Here is a 20,146-nt window from a genome sequence, read left to right as displayed (position 1 = left end):
TCTGATCTTATCCTAATTGTCATTCTCTCATCATCGTCATCACATTAAAACGCGTGCCTCTTTCCCTGTGTCTCATAATTTTTCAGGAAGACAAAGCTCGACCAACTTTTCCACCAATAATTTTCCCGAGAAAATTCTTGGCGATCATTTCCCGAGAAAATATTGTTCTCATGGAATCTCCGGCGCAGCGTCGCCTCCATGCCATCCAATGCCACCTTCTTCCCACCTCCGACGATTCCCACTCCCTTGTTCAAGCTAACCTCACAGCTGGAGAGTTCGTTCATGGTACTTTCTCTCTCTACGTATAATAATATATGTATGTATTAATTTATAAAACTTGTTAGTATATAAGCATAAGGAGCAATTGAGCGATGGAAGCTTTGTCTGATCAGATAAAATTTGGAGTTGTGTAGTAGATATTGTGGCTGCTTTGATTCTATAGCTTTTTTTTTTAGATGAATGAGCAACTTTATTAACGAAAACAACTCCAACAAACTGGAACCCAGCTACCCACAGCAGCTAATAAACAAGATTCTGTAGCTTATGTGAGATTGTAATTCTGATTCGTAGGACACGTTTGTTTTGTAGCTCTGGAAGACCAGATTGTTTTTCTCAAACTGTTTCTGAAAACTGATTTACTACGAAAACAATGAAAACTCGCCGTTTTGGCTCATTTTTATTTTGTTAAATGTGTTGTCGTATCTGAAATAGTGGAGGAAAAAAATAAATCGTTTCTAAGATTTTTTGTGTTCAATAACTGATCAATTACTCTGTTTTCCGCGTTCTCAACTCGTTTGCATTGGACTTTAACTTATGTTTTTTTTTTTTTTTTTTTTATTTCTCTCTCTCTCTCTCTCTCTCTCTCGGAACGAGTAATGCTTTACCACTCCCTAAATTGAGTGTTCTTAACTTGTACCTTGAGAAATTAGAAGCTTGATACGCCTTTTTCTAAATTATTAGTAAGTTACACTTGCAACGCAACCCAGTAAGTACCTTCCATTTATTCTTTACAAAGGGAGGAAGCGCTTAATAACGCTTTTACCACTTCTTTTTAGCTGAAGGAGTCAAATCTTGGAGCTTTATATTGCTTTGTAATTATTTGAATTAAAATCCTCAACGTGGCTAATTGAAACTTGTTTTACTCATTAGGACTTGATCAAATTTGTCAACTCTCTTTTTGGTTATATGTGTGAATTTTCTTTATATTTTATGTTCTTGGGCATCAAAATGTTGGGTTCAATTTCTGAGCAGGGCTGGGTTACAGTGTAGCTCTTCCAGAAAAGTTGCAAACAGGCAAGTGGAATGTGCATAGGTACTCGCTACTCTTGTTTCTGTTTCTACTTCACTTCGTTACTTGTAGGTATGCTGTTTCCATTTTTCTTTTCTAGGACAACATGAAACTTTGTTACTTTTTGGTGGCAGATCAGCACGTTCTCCTTTGAAGCTCGTAAGTAGATTTGCTGACCATCCTGAAATTGGGACGCTTCATGATAATTTCGTGTGAGGGTTCTTACTCTTTTGGTTAAACTTGCACTTAGCTTTAATGCTTTTGTATTTGTTGTAAATATGCTCTGACTTGAATGCGCTTTTTGTTGTTTATATAATTTGTTTTTAGGAGAACTATTGCAACTATATGTGCTTTGAGTTTTTTGCCTAAACTTATTACATAATGGGAGAGATAAGATATTTCTCAAAATATGTGAATACAGGCATGCTGTTGAAACTTTCCATGATTACAAATACTTGGGTACGCGAATTCGGATAGATGGTACAATTGGAGAGTAAGTTGGCTATCAATTACTTAAGAATGTATCTCCTGTTGATTAAACATCACTAGCCTTCTCCGCATAAGTATGTGTGACATGTTCTTTATAACTGAAGGTACAAGTGGATGACATATGGGGAAGCTGGAACTGCTCGCGAAGCAATAGGTTCTGGCCTACAGTATCATGGGTTACAAAAAGTTAGTCACTTCTAGAGTACTTAGATTCTTCTTTTTTAAGGACCCCTATAATCCTCAACTTAGTTGCAATTGGATAAGCTCATAACTCTTGTTCTCATCTATGGTATTTAGCTTGTATACCAAATGCAGCCTATGTGGACCTCTTAGTTTAGAAGTTGTCATTTCACGAATATTTTAGTACTGAAAATATGATTGGTTCGTCTGGTGTCTCATGGAACAGGGAGCTTGCATTGGAATTTATTTTATAAATAGACCGGAGTGGCTGATTGTGGATCATGCCTGCTCAGCTTATTCATATATCTCGGTTCCCCTGTATGACACTCTTGGTGTGTATCTAATTGTCTAAATGTATCTTCCTAGTCTGTTGAGCCTGTTCTGACAGTATATTTTTCTATGTGCAGGTCCAGATGCTGTTAAATTTGCTGTGAATCATGCTGGTGTCCAGGCTATTTTTTGTGTCCCACAGACTTTGAACAGCGTGAGTTTAGTCTTACTTTCCTATAGTTTCCAATAATATCGACTGGTAAAAGTCTGATTATGCACTTGATATTTTTCAGTGTTTTTTTTTCTCTTTTTATATTTTTCATATATTTTGATAATTTAGATATTTCTGCTATTTTTTCTAATATTTTCTGATATTATGACCAATATATTTCTGAACGATATTTTAATATGTCTATTCCGATTCTCAATGCATTGTGATATACTGGCGAGATTTTAAACCATGTGTGTGCATTCATCCACACATCTTGTGGTCATAAATTCTTTGATTAATGAAAACTTGGCATACAATAATTTATATTTTATTATTTTCAGTATGTGAGGACCTTTCAGAAAATTTTCAATTTGTGTTGAAAATGCTAGTTCGTGTATTGGATTTTTTGTTGCTCATTGCAAACAGATTGCCTGACAAATCAGGTTTCTCACATGTGTAACTTGTTTTTATATTTTTTATCTCTTAAGAAGCATAATGTCTTTCATTTGTTTGAGATTTCATTCAGCATTTCTTGCCAAAGGTTTGGTTGGTAGTACCCCTTTTGGCCACATATAACAGAATTATCCCTGATAATTTGAAGTCTATGACCCTGCTTCCTTATGGGCTTCAATGATCTGGCTGGACATGCAATCCCATTTCAGTTTCATATTGCTTCTTGTTTTTGTCCGAATCAGATATCTACATTTTCTATGACTTTCATCACTGATAAACTGCATTTTGATTCCCAATTTGCAACATATCTTATATCCTTCTCCTGGAACTTGCAGTTGTTGAGCTTCCTATCTGAGATTCCATCCGTACGTCTTATAGTGGTGTGTACTCCTAAAATCTCGTTGCTGTATTTTTTTTTATAAAGTTAAAAGAATGCTAGATGCTTGTCAGCAGTTTTCTGATGTATTTTTTTCCCTGCATCCATAATGACATAGGTAGTGGGAGGCATGGATGAATATTTACCTTCTCTTCCGTCAGCATCTGGAATGAAGGTTATATCATATTTGAAATTAATCAGTGAGGTAAAATTGGAAATTTCACTTTTCATTTCCTCCAAGAATGGAATTCTGATCATATTAATATATTCATGGTCTGACAAAAAAAATCATAGATTTTGCATGGTTGTACTTCTATATCTATCCAATTGGGTGATGGTTTTTGACAAGGGTCAAGACATGCTTAAAGTTCAATTTTTTTTGACGAGGTTCATGACAGCCATTTATTCAACTGGACACTTTTCACATTGTTGATGTGACTTTCACCGATCTACTTGTGGGCCCCAATTTGTTTTCTCCTTCTCCAAGTAGGAGAGTAATTGTTGAGCAAACATTGTGACTTTATTTTTTCCCTCTTGAGCACCGACTTTCATGCATTATGAAAGGAGGCTTTTGAGTGGTTTTCTCTTCACTATTTTTGTACTTCATCTTTGGCTAGTGAATTTCTTCGTGATCATTTGTTTATGGATATACCTCATCTTGAGGGAACTACATAAATGTTGGTGTTCTTGTGTGTGATTATTTTTATTTACCATAATTTTGGTCTATTTTACAACAAGTGGTATCAGAGCTAAGTTTCGATATTCAAATTGATGATTATGGTAAATAGGGTGAGTACCAAGTATGAAGTGGAAAAGTTGAATGGCAAGAACAACTTCTCTTTTTGGCAGAGAAAGGATGAAAGATCTTTTTATTCAGCCCTATAAGGTGTTATTGGGAAATGCGAAGAAACTCTAGAAGATGGATGATGATGGGTGGAAAGAGATGGATGCCAAAGCTACCAGTGCGATTCGTTTAAACCTGTCAGATGAAGTTATTCATAATGTTGCGATTTTTGTGTTAAAAAAATTGGAGTTAGGGACCCAGCCATTGGTGCCAATAAGACATCCAGTGCACTTAGTACTACCAATGGGAGGGTGGCCAGTAGCTATGTAGGAGTTCATTGATGAAGAAAAGGTTAAGACAATTTGGCAGAAATTAGAGTGTGCACATGGTGAAGAATTTGACGAATAAGTATATGTGAAGAAGCAATTTTATGGTTTACAGATGGAGGAAATACAAATTTGCTTGAGTACCTCAACAAGTTTAACATAATGAATACATAGTTGTGAACTTTTGAGTGAAAATTGAAGAAGATAAATCGATACTTTTGTTAGCATCGCTTCACCTTTGTATAATCATCTGGTTATGATATTATTGTATGGGAAAAAAACTCTAGAATTGAAAGAGGTGATTAAAACTCTTTTGTCACATGAAATGAGAAAACCTGTCAATGATCAGATTGATAGGCTTGTGGCGGGGTTTGAGTCAAAGAGTGGAAGGGAATAGGCCTAATAAGAAAAATAACGGCAGAGGTTGGCAGTCTCGATTTAAGTTACAATCAACAAAAGATGTAAAATCTTGGTCAGATTCAAAAGATGTGGAGTGCTATTATTATCACCAAATAGGGCATTCCATAAGATTTCGTAAGGTATTGAAACAAGACATTGGAAGATAACAAAATTAAAAAAAAGTTTCGCAAATTTAGTCAATGTTGCCAATGATGAGAGAGAGCCGCAAGCCCCATTTTTTTTTCTTTTGTTTTCACTTCTAGGAAATAATCTCTTTTGTGTGAGTGAGATTTTGGGTGTATTGGGGCTTTGGGTTTGAGTGTTTTTTCTTCACTATTTTTGTACTCCGTCTTTGGTTAGTGAGTTTCTTCATGATCATCTCCGCTTGTGGACATATCTCACATTGAAGGAACCACGTAAATTTGAGTATTCTTGTGTGTGATTATTTTTATTTACCGTAATTGTGGTGTATTGCACAGCACACGTGTTGAAAGTTGAACACAACTAAGTTGATAGGGTCATAATTAGGCCTTTGTTTTTAATTTACAACATCCAAATCCTTTACTTCACGTACAGAGTGTTTCTCATATATTTCTTGATTCTATTGATGTTAGCCTGTTATGAAATATTATAACCTGATTAGCTTTTACCTCAATTCACAATCTATAACTAGTCTTGTGATTATTGATCTTAAATGCAAAATAAAGATTCCAAATCTGTTCTTTTTCTCTTTTTTTTTTTTTCTGACAGTGAATACGTAAGTGAAAAAGTTTATATGTTTCATCACCTTACAGTAGATTTTCTTTTAGGGCCGCAGTAGCCTGCTGCCTTTTTGCCCTCCTAAGCCTGAAGATATTGCAACCATATGCTATACTAGTGGTACTACTGGAACACCAAAGGTAGCGCACTTGTTTTGTACGCTTTCTATGTTAATTTTGTCACCTTCACCCATTTACCATGTACTAAATGGCATAGTTTTATGCTTTTATTTTTCTTTTCGTTTATCCTTCTGGAAAGGGAGTTGTATTGACACATGGAAACCTGATTTCAAGTGCTGCTGGTTTTTCACATTCGATCGAATTCAATCCTGCTGACATGTGAGTGCTTTATTTATTACAGAATATACCCATCAAATTGAAAGTTACTATAATTCTTTTAAATTTCCAAATGCTTTTTTACAATATGTTACTTTTGACAGTTACATGTCGTATCTTCCTTTGGCACACATCTATGAGCGAACAAACCAAGTTGTCTCTGTGTACTATGGTGTGGCTATTGGTTTCTATCAAGGGGTATGTGTTACATTTGAATATTAAGTTTTATAACTCGTGTTTGAGAACCTTGAGCATATAATTGTTTATATCTGTCAAATTACATACATTATATATATATATATATCATCAAAATAGAGGAAATGGAAGTCAAATAATGTTTTTTATGCTCCTGTATTTGTTCTTATTACTTGGATTTAGAATATGGACTCCATTTTGGCATTCTAGTATGCCAAATAAGTAACTACAGGAGCCACATATTACAGTATTTGAAACTTATCTCATCTATTTGTAGATTCCTGTTCATTGTTCGACTGTGCTGTTAGCATTAACATACCTTTTGCATTACACAACATACAGATAAGATGTTCAAAATTCAAACTTTCTCAACCTTGAGTTGATAAACGTCCCCACAAGGAAAAAAGAAGAAAGACTTTCAGTATTTTAATTTTCAAGCTAGTGTTGGTCCTGGCAACTGGTGCCTAACTTCTATTGTATTTACATACAGCATTAACGTTAGTGCCTGATGTAGTATAACAGCTTAGTACTTCTGGTGCAGCTTTTAAATAAAACTAGCTATTGTAGTTTCTTATGACCGTACAAGAATTGGATGCTCAAAGTTGTACACCAACTGAAAATAATTGAACTTTCCCTAGCAATGAATATCTAAATATAGCATAACCGCATAGCTCTGTTTTGTATAGATTTCTGAAGGAGTTAATGTGGCTCTGATGGTTGCCTATAAGGTGATTCACAGTAAAAAAATAAAGTTTTCGGTTCTATGTTAATGTTGATGCACAGTAGACAGCACATTTCTCTTGATAATGTACACTTTCGGCTGTTGAACAAGTTTAAGTAATGTTTATGGTTTTTCTTTGTACGTGCTTTACATATGGCTCTCTTCTTATTTTCAGGACAATCTGAAATTGATGGATGACTTGGCTGCTCTTAGGCCAACGATATTTTGCAGTGTTCCTCGGTTGTATAATCGAATATACTCTGGGTAATCATGACTTTGTGCTATTTAAATTACTCATTTGATTACAATTTGTATTGTAACTGCATCAGGTCTAATTTAGTGTATTGTGATAGAATTACAAATGCTGTAATGGCTTCTGGAATGCTGAAGGAGAGACTATTTAGAGCTGCCTACAACTCCAAGAAGCAAGCCATAATGAGTGGTATGTGTGCTATACAACATAAGTTCACTGATCGGGCCTGCTGCTATTGCATTTTGGTCATTTGTTGATTCATGTAATACCATCATTTCAGGCCGGAATCCATCACCAATGTGGGACAGATTGGTATTCAATAAAATAAAAGAAAAGCTTGGAGGACGAGTCCGTTTTATGGGATCGGGTGCTTCACCATTGTCTCCTGATGTCATGGACTTTTTGAGGGTGTAAGTCACATGTCTTGGAATATATGGACTATAGAATGTAGAATGGTTCTCTTTGGATGTTAATACATTATTACTGTGAACATTACCCCAAATAACAGGTGCTTTGGCTGTCAAGTAATTGAAGGATATGGCATGACCGAGACTTCTTGTGTCATAAGCATAATGGACGAGGGTGATACTCTATCTGGTCATGTTGGGTCCCCTAATCCTGCCTGTGGTAAGTTCTTGAGTAATGGCATTGAAATTAACTAAATAAAATTATGGCACACCTATATGCTTGATTGGATTTTGGTTTCTGGTTACCAGATTCAAAATTTTCCTTCAGCATGTTTGCTGTGATTTGTGCTTAGCCGTATTTCCCTTTCTCGCTTTCAGAAATCAAACTTGTGGATGTTCCTGAGATGAACTATACCTCCGAAGATCAGCCTCATCCTCGTGGTGAAATCTGTGTGAGGGGTCCCATTGTGTTTCAAGGCTACTACAAGGACGAAGTCCAATCGTACTCATCTTGCATATGTTATTACTTTATGTAACTAAAATACGTTAATACTTTAATTACCTGACCATAAAGGTGATGAAACAGGAGAGAAGTAATTGATAATGATGGATGGCTGCACACAGGAGACATTGGGTTGTGGTTACCTGGAGGCCGCCTTAAGATTATTGATAGGTAAGATTTTACTATTTTTCTATCATGTTATCTAAAAGAATTAATGGTGGCACTGCTTGTAGTACTTACCCCTTCTAATTGCAACAAAAAGTCAAGAACTAATCTCTCTAAATTCTGAAGATTGCCAGTTGAACCATGACAAGTGAAAGACCAACTAGACCTGGCTTCACTGGAAAAAAGACAAGGTTTTTGGGAGATTCATTGTCAATGTTTGTGGCAGATTTCGATACGTGTGGCTGTCGCAACTAATTTTATAGGGAATGGTTGAAAGTAACCGTAAAACAAGCATTCTTCTGTCCTCAATAAAAGGCCATCTATCATCATGCCAGCCGCTAATAAATATCCTCCTGTGCTTGTCATGCATGCTAAAAATCACATTGGTTAAGTGCCACCAGACATCATCCTTAAGTTCACATAGTGAATTTTGATATGTCATAATTGGGATAACCATAATGGGTGGGCTGTTTTCTCACTTAATAACAACTTGATATACGTCACACATGTCAAGCACGGGGAGAAAACTTAATCCAAGTCCAACCACATGCTTGGAAAAAGGTGCACAATACAAAAAATATAACAATGCTTACATCAGGTATAAACCGATCCTGCCTCTGTATATCTTGTAGGTAAAAGTAGACCAAAGTAGATATGGGCCAACTTATATATATTAGAAAGCCTATTTTGGCTGTTTTTAATACTTCACCATAGTATATAAAAGAAATCTTTTGAGGAATCCAGATAATTAGGGCTTTGGCTTTCACTGTGTCCTTGGGGCAAGTTCAAACCTTGAGAAAAATAGTATGACACTCTCCCTTTTCTCGTAGGGTCTTCTGACTGTAAATCATTTGATTCTAAGTATGACAATTATACAGAATCGGGGATCTCATTGAATTTTTGTTGTCAACTTATTACAGGAAAAAGAATATATTTAAGTTGGCACAGGGTGAGTATATAGCACCGGAGAAGATTGAGAACGTGTATGCCAAGTGCAAATTTATTTCTCAATGTTTCATATATGGTAAGGAAATGGAAGTTACTTTGTATAATAAACTCTTCAGCTATGGTCTATGCTGACTACTGAATTGTTATTAGGTGATAGCTTGAACTCGAGTCTAGTAGCTGTAATTGCAGTGGAACCAGATGTAATGAAAGATTGGGCGGCATCAGTAGGAATCGAGGTAGTTAAGTTGACTCTGCAAGATTTATTATCATGCTGCTTTTTTTATTCATCAGGTCTGAAACCTGCTTGGTTGAAACATTTCTCTTTTAAAGGCCATTCTGAAATCGACCATATGGCGCCATCGCTTTTCATCTCTAACCATAATGTACAGCATGATAAGTTTATATCATTGAACGAGGAAACCAGCACTGGATTTTTAGTTTTTAGTTGGTTTAAAAAGCATGTTTTGAGGTTTGTTTCTTAAATAAAGCTGATTTTGGCTCGTGTGAGTGCTTAAACATGAATTGGAGGCTAGATTCTTAACTGATGATTAATTTCTATGTTGTGCCAGTGCCATTCTGCTTCCATATGAAGCATCATTGGCAACAGTGGAGTTTTTTTTTTCCGTATTTTTCTTCTTCTTCCCATTTTAATGGTTTTCTCTTATTGCATTATTTCACAGTACGAAAATTTAGGACAATTGTGCAATGATCCACGAGCGAGAGCTGCAGTTCTTGCTGATATGGATGATGTTGGAAGGGAAGCTCAGGTAATGTTTTGAGATACTCTTCAATTTTTAAAGTTCTTTGTTTCTGATGTTTTTCTTTTGGCTATGCAGCTGAGAGGTTTCGAATTTGTAAAAGCTGTAACTTTGGTGCCTGAACCGTTCACTTTGGAGAATGACCTTCTCACTCCAACATTCAAGGTACACGTCTGATTCTTTTTCCTCAGAAGACCTTAGGCCCTGATAACCCCAATGCCCCATTTAAATGTCAAAAGACAGAAGGGAAAGTAAATTGGACAGGTGTTTTCCGCATCTCTGTCTGCTCCAAACAAAGCATAGAATGAGAAGGGAACGAGTATTTCACTATATTGACCTGAATTATGTTGCAGGTCAAGAGGCCCCAAGCAAAGGCATACTTTGCCAAACAAATATCAGACTTGTATGCTGAGCTTTCTAAATCGGACCCAGCACCATAAATAATGCCATGACCTGACGTCCATTTAAACTACATGAAGGAAAAAAGAATCATACTTCCAGTTTCTGTGATCACAAGACTGATTGTTGTAATCTGCCATGCTTCTTAAGGATTTATATTTGTTGAAGAAATGTGGTTTTCATTACTTAGACTTAATAGGTATTCTGATTTGTTTATTTTTAGCCCTATATGGGGTCAAACATTTTTTGTTATGAAAAACGCTCAAAGTTTATGTAACAAAGATGACATCAACGTTTCTGGAATTCCATTCATGAAGAATCTTAAGTTAAACTTCTTTGGGTGCTTATGATTGCCCATTATCTAGGCACATCAGGAAGATGAGAACCTTCATAGCTGGTTAGATGCATTTGCTGTACTCACTACTTTCATATGCAAGTCCCATCAGGAGTCTCTCAACTGTAGTCGGACAGGCGATTGCAGCCAATCCTATTAGTTCATAATGGTGTGCAATCTTCTACATTAACTTTTTATCTGAGTTTTCTGCTAGGCCTCAAAACCCAGGTGATAGAAGATAGCATTGGACAGATCTTGTTACGTCTTACATAGGCTCTTACTTTGGCAACTATAAAACCTTTGAATGCAATCTTAGTACTTCTCAAATAGCAAGAACTTGCAACTAAAGTGTATGTACAGTACATGTTACAATTTTTCAACATTATACGTATAAAGGAATAAACTATGCAAAACAACTGGTCAAAAGCTAGAGTCCAACAAAGAATTTGACCAAAGTCCAACAAAGAATAAAGATAATCTAAGAATCACTGTTTGACAAGTGGCCTTGTGTTGTTCCAAAGCCACTGACGAGCAGAACCATCCAGCAGTGGTGACACCTGTCACACTTCTAGGTTAGTAATCATAAACAAGAAGCAAGCTATGTCAGAATTACTAATTATACATGAGGATGTATATGCAGAACTCAGATAATTGTCAGATAACATAACAATTCTCTACCTTCTAAAATGAGCAGAATATGCAAGTTCTAACCCTCTAAAGACACCTTTAAAGCTAGAATTCTAGAGAAAAGACGAAGTGTGGACCATGCACAAAAACATATCTTAATTCTACACCAGTAACATGACATTAAAAATGCCCACAGAAGTCTCTCTCTCATATTATGTAAAGATCTGCAAAGGTAGGTGTGATGTTTGGTTCTCAGATAGCATCATTTCGACATGAGATCTTTAGAAAACATATTTTAGGAATTGTCACCATGACTCTTGACTTCTTCCAACACACCAAAGCCAAAAAGTACATAAGAATGGAAACAGTTTCTTGATGTGTCGTATACCTTTTCCCAAACTTGAGAATGGTACTCATTAAGCCAATCAACCTCCGCAACAGAGAGCAAAGATATGTCAACCAATTTACTCTGCATGAAAAAACCAGCAAAGACGGTAAGCATCCAAAAAGAAAAATTCTCTATACTAACTTGTTTTAGACAGACAACTGAAGCTGCAACAGAAACTCAAATCAATAGCTCAGAAAGTGGACAAAATAAAATAATTCCTAGAGGGCATTCTTATCAATGTAAAGACTTTTTAATTCATTTATAAACTCAGCTGGCCCTCTTATAAGAGGCGGCTAGCATGAAATTTCAAAATACTTTCTTAATTATTTCAAAATTTATGTTAATAATTAATATGATCCAGAGTTCCAAAAAAAATACACCGATTGTCATAAACATAGTATAAACCTTTTTGTATATAAGTATACAAAAAGGTTTATACTATGTTTATGACAATCCGTGTATATTCACCAATTTCAAAACACATCTGTGCAGTGGTGTTGATTTCTCAAACAGCCTTACCTACTGGGCAAACATTGGCATACCTGAATGGGGACAAATGTGAGTTTTTCAAATCCAAGGTATCCAACCCCACCAAAACGATTAGCTGTGTTGACCTCTTTCACAAAAAGGAGATTCTGGAGAAGAAAGAAAACCTAAATTATAATGCAACTGTGTGCCAGATTGATAAGCAAAAAAATGTCACATCTTAACATCTAGAAGAGCAACAAACATTTTAAAAGAAGAGCAACCAGCATCAACAAAAAGGAAAACAAAAAAACCATATGTTTTGTGTATCGCCTAACAAGTGGGTAATGCAAGCCCTCCTAAATATTTGTATTTACTTGGCTATTGCATATATTTTCTTCTTTTGCACCAAATGTATTGATTTTTGTCTAGCCAATGATCCATGAAATGATGAAGACATTCGATTCAGGTCAGAAATAAACCCAATTTTATCTACTATAACCTAATAAAAAGAACTCAGCACAGATAGTAAACAATACAGTGAATTTGCAGCTGAAGTGAATTTCCAAGAACATAAAAGAGTAGCCGAAGAGCATACTTCAATTCGAATACCAAAGGCATGGTCTTCATAGTAGCCAGGTTCATTGCTGACAATCATGCCTTTCAATAAGGGGGTCATATTTCCATATCTAAAGCTAATACTTTGAGGGCCCTCATGGACATTCAATGCAGCTCCCACACCATGCCCAGTTCCTTAAAATGGAAGGGAAAAGGAAATAATCATTTCATCAAGTGAAAAAGATTCACTTCATTGGAGACTTCACAACCACATAATAAGATAGTTGACGCTAAGACATGTACCATGCCGGTAATCAAGTCCAATCTTCCACAGGGAAGAACGAGCAAATGCATCCAGTACAAAACCAGGGGTACCTTCAGGGAAAACTGCCTGATCAAGAGCAATGTGACCCTGCAATTGGACACTATCAGAAAAATCCAAAAATATTGTTCATAAAAGTCAAAATTAGCCATCTTAACTCTTGAGAAGAACAGGATAAAAGTAAAAACCATACTACACATCCTACAAACAATATATATTATTCACACTAATTGTTTACCCAAGCAAGCACTGAGGGACGCTACCCAAAACCAAGATGCATAAAATAACAGATTGCTTTCACATAAGATGCAATAATAATTTGAAATGATAAAAGATTTATATTTCTCTAAGTCCAAAATTCTGTATATATTTCTGTCCCACCATGAGAGAATAGGATGGTATATTGGTAAGAGATGTAATAGTGATCCGCTGTAAAGTAGTATCACTACAGTCAACAACCACAGGAAAACATTTTATAGGGAATATTTGAACTTAAGACCTTGAGCAATCCCACCCTAATTTTTCTAGCACCTGAATGATATGTGTGGGTTTTGAGGGCCTTTGGGCTTCTCTGGGCGTTTGTTTTTGAGGGAATTTGCGTGGGTCTGTTGGGGTTCTTTTGTGGGTGAGCTTCGGTTTCTTCTCTTTCTTTTCTTTTTCTAGTTAGGTGTTTCCGCTTGTATATTTTCAGTGTACGTAGGGGCGCCTTACGCTTTTTATAAAACTTGATTATTACTTATCAAAATTTTTTTTCTAGCACCTGAATCAAGACAGCACGCAACCTTAAAGAAAAATCATTTTTTCTCTTTATTATATACTTCTTGACCAAATCAATTTAAGTAAATTCCTTTACGCAACCATGAGGCTCCCCATCTACAAAATTCAGTGGAAGTCTATAGAATTTTTTTTAAAAAAAAACTTCAGCTACCTGTAAAACTCGAGTGAAGCATTCTTTTTGTCGTGCCGTAGGTTCACCAAAATGTACTGTCCTGGTTACATCAGTAGTACCATCAACATATTGAGCTCCACTATCCAATAGAAAGAGTTTCTTTGCATCCACAACAGTGCAACTTTCAGTTTCTGGCTTGTAGTGTATTATAGCCCCATTTGCACCAGAAGCTGGAAGAACACCCTAACTGTGAGCAGTGAGGTTTAATAACAGATAGAAACATCTGTGCATACTATTAGTTACAATTTGCAAAGACACAGACACAATATCCTTTTAATAAGCACCACATGCAACAAAACCACAAGCTTGTAAAAATAAAACAAAAATCATGGGCAAGCATGTTACAAGGATGAATACTCCAAATCCTTAACCGATTTGTTGGGGGGGGGGGGGGGGGGGGAGGAGAGAGAGAGAGAGAGAGAGAGAAACAGTACAGAAGTTTAGAAGTATAGAGTAAGTTTCTGCAGTGAAATTCAGCACAAAACACTTTTTTAAAAAAACTTTCTCAATGAATTGAGAAACGTTAGTCAAAATTACAGAAGTTGATATGCCACTTAGAAGCCGAACTTCATCTAAAATCTTCATAATTAAAAAACTTATAATGAAAATTAGGTAATTCGATATACCGCTTATAGTATCAAAGCTTGTATCGATGAAACCAGCCTGCTTTGAACGAAATTCAAGAAGTTTGTCTGCAACTTCCACCTCTGTTAGTTTCACATCTTTATGAATTTCATCTTCCAGCCAGACCCAAAACTGTGCCAGAGCAGCAGCATCCCTGCATAGAAGATATCACAGTCACATCTTCCCCAAAGTTCTAAATGAAATTCATTTTTGTAAGTGACCATACAGATTCAAGCTTTCCATACAAAACAAAAATAAGTTTGCACCCCCCCCCAAAAAAAAAAAGAGCACCTTCATGCATGCCTATGGACCCTAAAATAAGTTTGACAACCCCCCCACAAAAAAAAAAAAACAAAAGCACCTTCATGCATGCCTATGGAGACTGACTATTATCCTGCACTTGCTTACAATTTCTTTTTCAAAAGTTTCTCCCAGTACTGTGAGAAAATATTATTTTCATCAGAATTCCACAGATAATCTATTCACAAAGTCACATAAGAGATACTTAATTTTATTTATTTTTCCATTAGTATAGTTAATCATGCATCAATAATTTTCATTCTAATTTCAGCTTTTATTTCCCCTCTTCTCTTATGATCATTGACCCATATCACAAACATGGGAGTGAAAATCTGCCCATATGCAGGAAAGAACAGGCAGCACACGGGAAGAAAAATAATTAGCAATTCTAATGAAAAAAAAAAACTGAAGAAAAATAGAGAAAATTAGCTAAGAGAAAATTCCTTGAAATAATAGAGGATATACTCAATTGGATTAATGAATGAAGTAATCTGCATTCAGGAACTAAATTCCGTTAAAGCTCCTTCCAATGAATAATTTGTGGCACTCTAAAAAAGAACAAATGAGCTATCAATGAAAGTCCATTTTAAAATGACAAAAACAATTATTTCCTTCATATTATTTCTTTAAGTTTCAAAACTTAACTAAAACCATGGGGTAAACGACAAACATACCAACCTTAAAGCTACATTCTAAATCATTCTATTGTCTGCATAAATGATTCAAGGTTATCATTAAGGCATTGAAATCAAATAATAAAATGCAAAACAGCCACATTAAATTATCAATAGAGATAGCCGGTCACACAGGGCGCAATTAATTACCTTAAATGAGAATTCTGCATCCCTTCTAGCTCTGCATGATTTTTCACAGCCTTTGCGATAGAGATAGGGGATGATTTATACACTCCAGCGGGTCCACCAGACTGACCGTTGGAGCTGTCATGCATCTTCATACCTTTGGTTTTATTCCTGAGGCTCCCCATATATCTGTCACAGGCAGACTTATAGGTGTTCACAATGGCTGCATTAACAGATGATGTATCCAGCCAAAGGTGAGTCCCCTGCGCTGCCAAACTGAAAAAGGAAATTAGTAATTTTTCAGATTCACTGCTTATGAAATGAGTTTCCCCCAGTATGCATGTAACAGCATGCCTAAGGCACCCTAGGATCCAATATGTTGGTACCTATCTCAGACAAAGATAAAAGTCTACATGTACAGCATTATACACGTGAATAAACTGACCATGGTTCACCTTATTTTCACAGCCTATGAGTCTAAACCTCCTACAGTGTAATAGATTGATACCAAAGCCAGTTCACCATTTAAAAGGGGTCGTACATTCTTGTGCATGTTTGATATGGCCCCATATGAGCATATTGATAGTAGCTATTTGTACTTGTGCAACATGTACGGCTTCTCTAAAAACAAAACTAGAAAGAATAAATTTTAGAAAGATAGCGTAGAAACATACTGCATAAAACACTACACCTATGCACAACAGGGTGCAAGCGCGCGTGCACACACATGTATATAGAGAAAGAGAGAGGGACAGAGAAACAGAACTCCCAAACCTACTTTTCTATTTCAGAAAGGATAGAATCATATGGCCTCAACTCTACGCCTGCATTCTTCAAGTGATTCATCACCTCTGGTGTGACTTTAGTATTATCTGTAAATAATTTTGCCCCATCAATCTCCACAATTAAGTATGCATACATAACAGGTGAATGTGGAACATCACTTCCTCTCTGCAAAATAAAAATCGAAGTATCAATTAAAGGATCAAGAGATATATGCAGGAGTAATACGTGGATAACTAATTAGGACTTACAAGTTCAGCTCTCTTTGGGGCAGGGCAACCTGGACAGGAATTTGCTACAAACTGGTTTGTAGCAAATTCATACAAACTCATCTAATAAAGTGCCACGTGTCTCATAACTATTAAAAAAACATGTGAGAAACACATGTTAAGGGACACATGTCACTTTATTAGATGAGTTTGTATGAATTAGCTACAATTTTTGTCCGGGTAACCCAACCCCCCTTCCCCCCAACAAAAAAAAATACAAAACTAGTCCCTATAGTTGCACCGATTTGCAATAAGTTACTTGGGGATTAAAAAATGACTTGAATTCCCCATGGTAAGCATAAGTGACAAATAACTTCCCACGTTGACTTGCTTGTCAATGTGCCACGTCATCCCCAATTAAAATTAGACATGTGTCTCCTATATACATAAATCTAAAACAAAAAACAAGGGGATCAACCACCCTTAGGCCGGCCAAAGGGAGTAGCCGAACCACCCAATATTCACCTACAGGAGGTGGCCAAACTACCCTCTTGGCCTTGGGGGTAGTTCATCCACCCCCTCTGGCCGGCATGGGGTGGTTGACCCTCCTATTTTTTCTGTTTTTTAATATTTATATTTTTTTCTCATTCTTTTTTTATATATATACTTTATATTTTTCTATTTTCTATAATAGGAGACATCTCTAATTTTGATTGGGGATGATGTGGCACATTAACATTTTCCATCACAATTTCAAACGGCAAGTCCATGTGGGGAGTTATTTGCCACTTATGCTTACCACATGAAACTTTAAGTTATTTTTAAACTCTAGGGAGCTTATTGCAAATCGGTGCAACTACAGGAACTAATTTTGTGTTTTCCCAAAAAAAAAAAAAAAAAAAAAAGCTCTAGAGGAAGTCCCCCGTACACATTTTGAGAAACATGGTCTACATGCATCATCTTCACTTTGAAAAAGCTGTTCAGAAATATTACCAAGTTCAACAGCCAAGCCACTTCATCGAGCATTGATATTACAATTGCAGATGAACCAGCGTCAACAAGATCAGATGTCAGGGAAGAAATCTTTGATGCTACATCTAAACCAGCATATTTTAGGTCATGTACTCTGACTGGTTTTTTTGGAGGTTTAGTCCTTGATTCTCCCCAAGTTTCATCCACTAGATTTAAATCATATAAGTAAACCAGCTCATGATTCTTCTTTGCAATGGCCTCCTTCAGTTCCTCTGCAGCATCGGAAGAAAAAAGAAACTGCTCCCTTCACAATACCAAAGACACTGTGTCATCAGAGCCAGGCAAGTTCAAAGAAAGCTATAGTGAGCACAAATGAGTTGAAAAAGACATATACATGAGTTGGGTGGGGAGGTGGAATCATGGGAAGAAAACAAAGAACAATGAAACAAACTTAAAACAAGCAAAGTACATATTAACAGAAAGTGCAAGTTACCAAGTAAGTCAGAATGTGAATCAGATTATTAAAAGATAATTTTCTATACTTTATGAAATATCTAAATCATGACAAAACTGAAATGTTCAGCATATGCTCCATGTTTACAAATGGAAAATATGGGAGAAATCCGAATTTTAAAATGAAAAGAACACATGAGAATTCAAAATCAGAAAAAATGATAAAACGGATTGCACAGTACAGAAAAACAAGAACAAGAAGATTAGTGCAGGCATCTTAAGCAGCAGAGTATTGCTCACAGGATCAATGCCAACCCTACCACCAGGAGCCAAAACATCATTAAGCCATTCACTAGAGGTAGGAACTCCAAGATTACCAGCCCGCATGAGAATCCAACTAGAACTCAGCTGCTTCTCAGCCTAATCATTATAGAGAGAAAAAAGTATTAATAACAACTATATAGCTAGAATGGTAGATATCAAAACATAAATTTCGTTTCCTAATAATGCCATAATGATTTGGCCCGACCAACGAGAAAATAAGAGGAAAAAAAGGGTTTTGACTTTGCATATAGGACAGAGCTAAAGCTGAAGAGTTGGAATAGGCAAAGAGTATCCTTCTTTCAAACCTGGAGAAAGTAACGTCCGTCTGTCCACAGAGCTGCTTTATCCTTTGTGACAACTGCAGTACCAGCGCTACCAGTAAATCCTGATATATAGGCCCTCCTCATATAACATTCAGCTATGAACTCACTCTGCAAGCCAAAATGAAGACAATTAAAAAATGCCGGAGGCAACATTTAATGCAGAAATTTTATTAATCCCTAGTCACATATCAAAGAAACATAATCCCTATAATTCCTAATAATGCTTGGTGCCAAAACAGTATAGAGGAAAGAATGCTGAAACAGTTCTAAATTTTGGCTAAGGAAAGAAATTTTTGTATAAAAACCCAGCTGAATCCCAACTAAGACACCACCATTATACCACCAAAACTTTAATAACTCGATAACTAACCGTATCCACAACAGATGATCAAAACACGTACGACCCAACTTATTCTAAAGCCAGCGCACCATCCCACATAAAAAAATTTAAAAATAAAAAATAAAAAAATGTTAGAAATGCATCTTCTCCACTGTCACACCACCAAAACAAACTTCAGCCAAAAAGCTCAAAATTTTCAACACAATCACTCAAAAAACAAAACCCGTTGAATTTTAAATTCAAACCCACAAATTCAATCAAAACTAACAAAAAAATTAGACCAGAACCCAGGAATTCAGCCTAAACATCCAAAATACAGTTGCATTCTCTCCTCTAAAACACCAGCACAAACCACCAAAACTTAAACTTCAGGGAAAAAAAAACACCGAACCAGAAACTCAAATTTTCATCACAGCCACTCAAAACACAAAACCCAATTGAATTCTAAACACAAATACACAATCCCAGCTCACAAAACCCACAAATTCAATGCAAAACTACCCAAAAATTCAACTAAATCCCGAGAATTCAACCTGGTGAGCGTCCTGAGAGGGAATGATATACGCGTCGATGTTAACCCCGGGCTTCGAGAAGAGCTCCCTGAGCCTACGGAGCTTCTCGTCCGGTTCTGAACCGGCGCGGTTCCTCTTGATTTCGGAAGAGGGCTTGGCTGTAATGGAACTGCAATTTCGCACAGTGAGGAATGGGGCGTTTGGTGATTTGGTGAAAAGTTTGGGGCGTGTTTTGAATTTGTGAAAAATTGGGAGCGAGACAGAGAGGAAACGGAGGGGGCGAGGGTACGAGTGAGTACACACCAGTGTTGATGTTAGCGAACACATGGTAACCATTTTTGGAGGGAGACAGTGAGTTTTAGAGAGAGAGAGAGAGAGAGAGAGAGAGAGGCAACAGGAATCACTGATAGTGGAAGAAGAAGATGGGTCTTCGGAACAGGATGTTCCGAAACGGTGACGTTTTGTCATTGGTGATAAAGGTCTGACGAGTCGACGAATACTTTCTTTTACGAATTATATAATATTTTTTTCTGTCGTAAAAGAAAGTGAAGCACTTTTTAATTTGTTTTCCACTTTTCCCAAAAAGAATATTACAGTCGAAGCTACTTTTGCTTTTACAGGCGACGCTTGCGCTGTAACAAGTGT

At 36.4% G+C, this 20,146-nt stretch overlaps 2 protein-coding genes across 2 annotated transcripts; one reads left to right on the top strand and one right to left on the bottom strand.

Moving 5' to 3' along the window:
• Positions 1–65: 65 nt before the first annotated feature.
• Positions 66–10,549, top strand: LACS7 (long-chain acyl-CoA synthetase 7). Its single transcript, XM_059580029.2, has 23 exons — positions 66–285; positions 1,252–1,312; positions 1,423–1,500; positions 1,710–1,781; positions 1,882–1,963; positions 2,184–2,289; positions 2,365–2,441; positions 3,227–3,271; positions 3,386–3,472; positions 5,586–5,675; positions 5,794–5,873; positions 5,975–6,068; positions 6,962–7,050; positions 7,140–7,228; positions 7,320–7,449; positions 7,548–7,666; positions 7,825–7,948; positions 8,033–8,119; positions 9,034–9,137; positions 9,212–9,297; positions 9,742–9,828; positions 9,898–9,984; positions 10,173–10,549. The coding sequence occupies exons 1-23, from the start codon at positions 171–173 to the stop codon at positions 10,257–10,259; spliced, it is 2,076 nt and encodes a 691-aa protein (XP_059436012.2). The 5' UTR covers positions 66–170; the 3' UTR covers positions 10,260–10,549.
• Positions 10,550–10,846: 297 nt separating this feature from the next.
• On the bottom strand, positions 10,847–20,044 carry LOC132168930 (Metallopeptidase M24 family protein). Its single transcript, XM_059580027.2, has 13 exons — positions 19,523–20,044; positions 18,632–18,757; positions 18,303–18,422; positions 17,571–17,846; positions 16,364–16,536; positions 15,610–15,861; positions 14,488–14,639; positions 13,841–14,031; positions 12,894–13,002; positions 12,631–12,785; positions 12,110–12,202; positions 11,568–11,648; positions 10,847–11,109 (listed from the first exon to the last, which is right to left on the bottom strand). Exons 1-13 carry the CDS (start codon positions 19,967–19,969, stop codon positions 11,038–11,040), a joined length of 2,247 nt encoding a protein of 748 aa, XP_059436010.2. The 5' UTR covers positions 19,970–20,044; the 3' UTR covers positions 10,847–11,037.
• Positions 20,045–20,146: the final 102 nt, after the last annotated feature.

This window comes from Corylus avellana, chromosome 1 (genome assembly GCF_965113065.1).
Source record: "Corylus avellana chromosome 1, dhCorAvel1.hap1.2, whole genome shotgun sequence".
Classification (NCBI taxonomy): Eukaryota; Viridiplantae; Streptophyta; class Magnoliopsida; order Fagales; family Betulaceae; genus Corylus; species Corylus avellana.
This window is presented reverse-complemented; position numbering and strand designations above follow the sequence as displayed.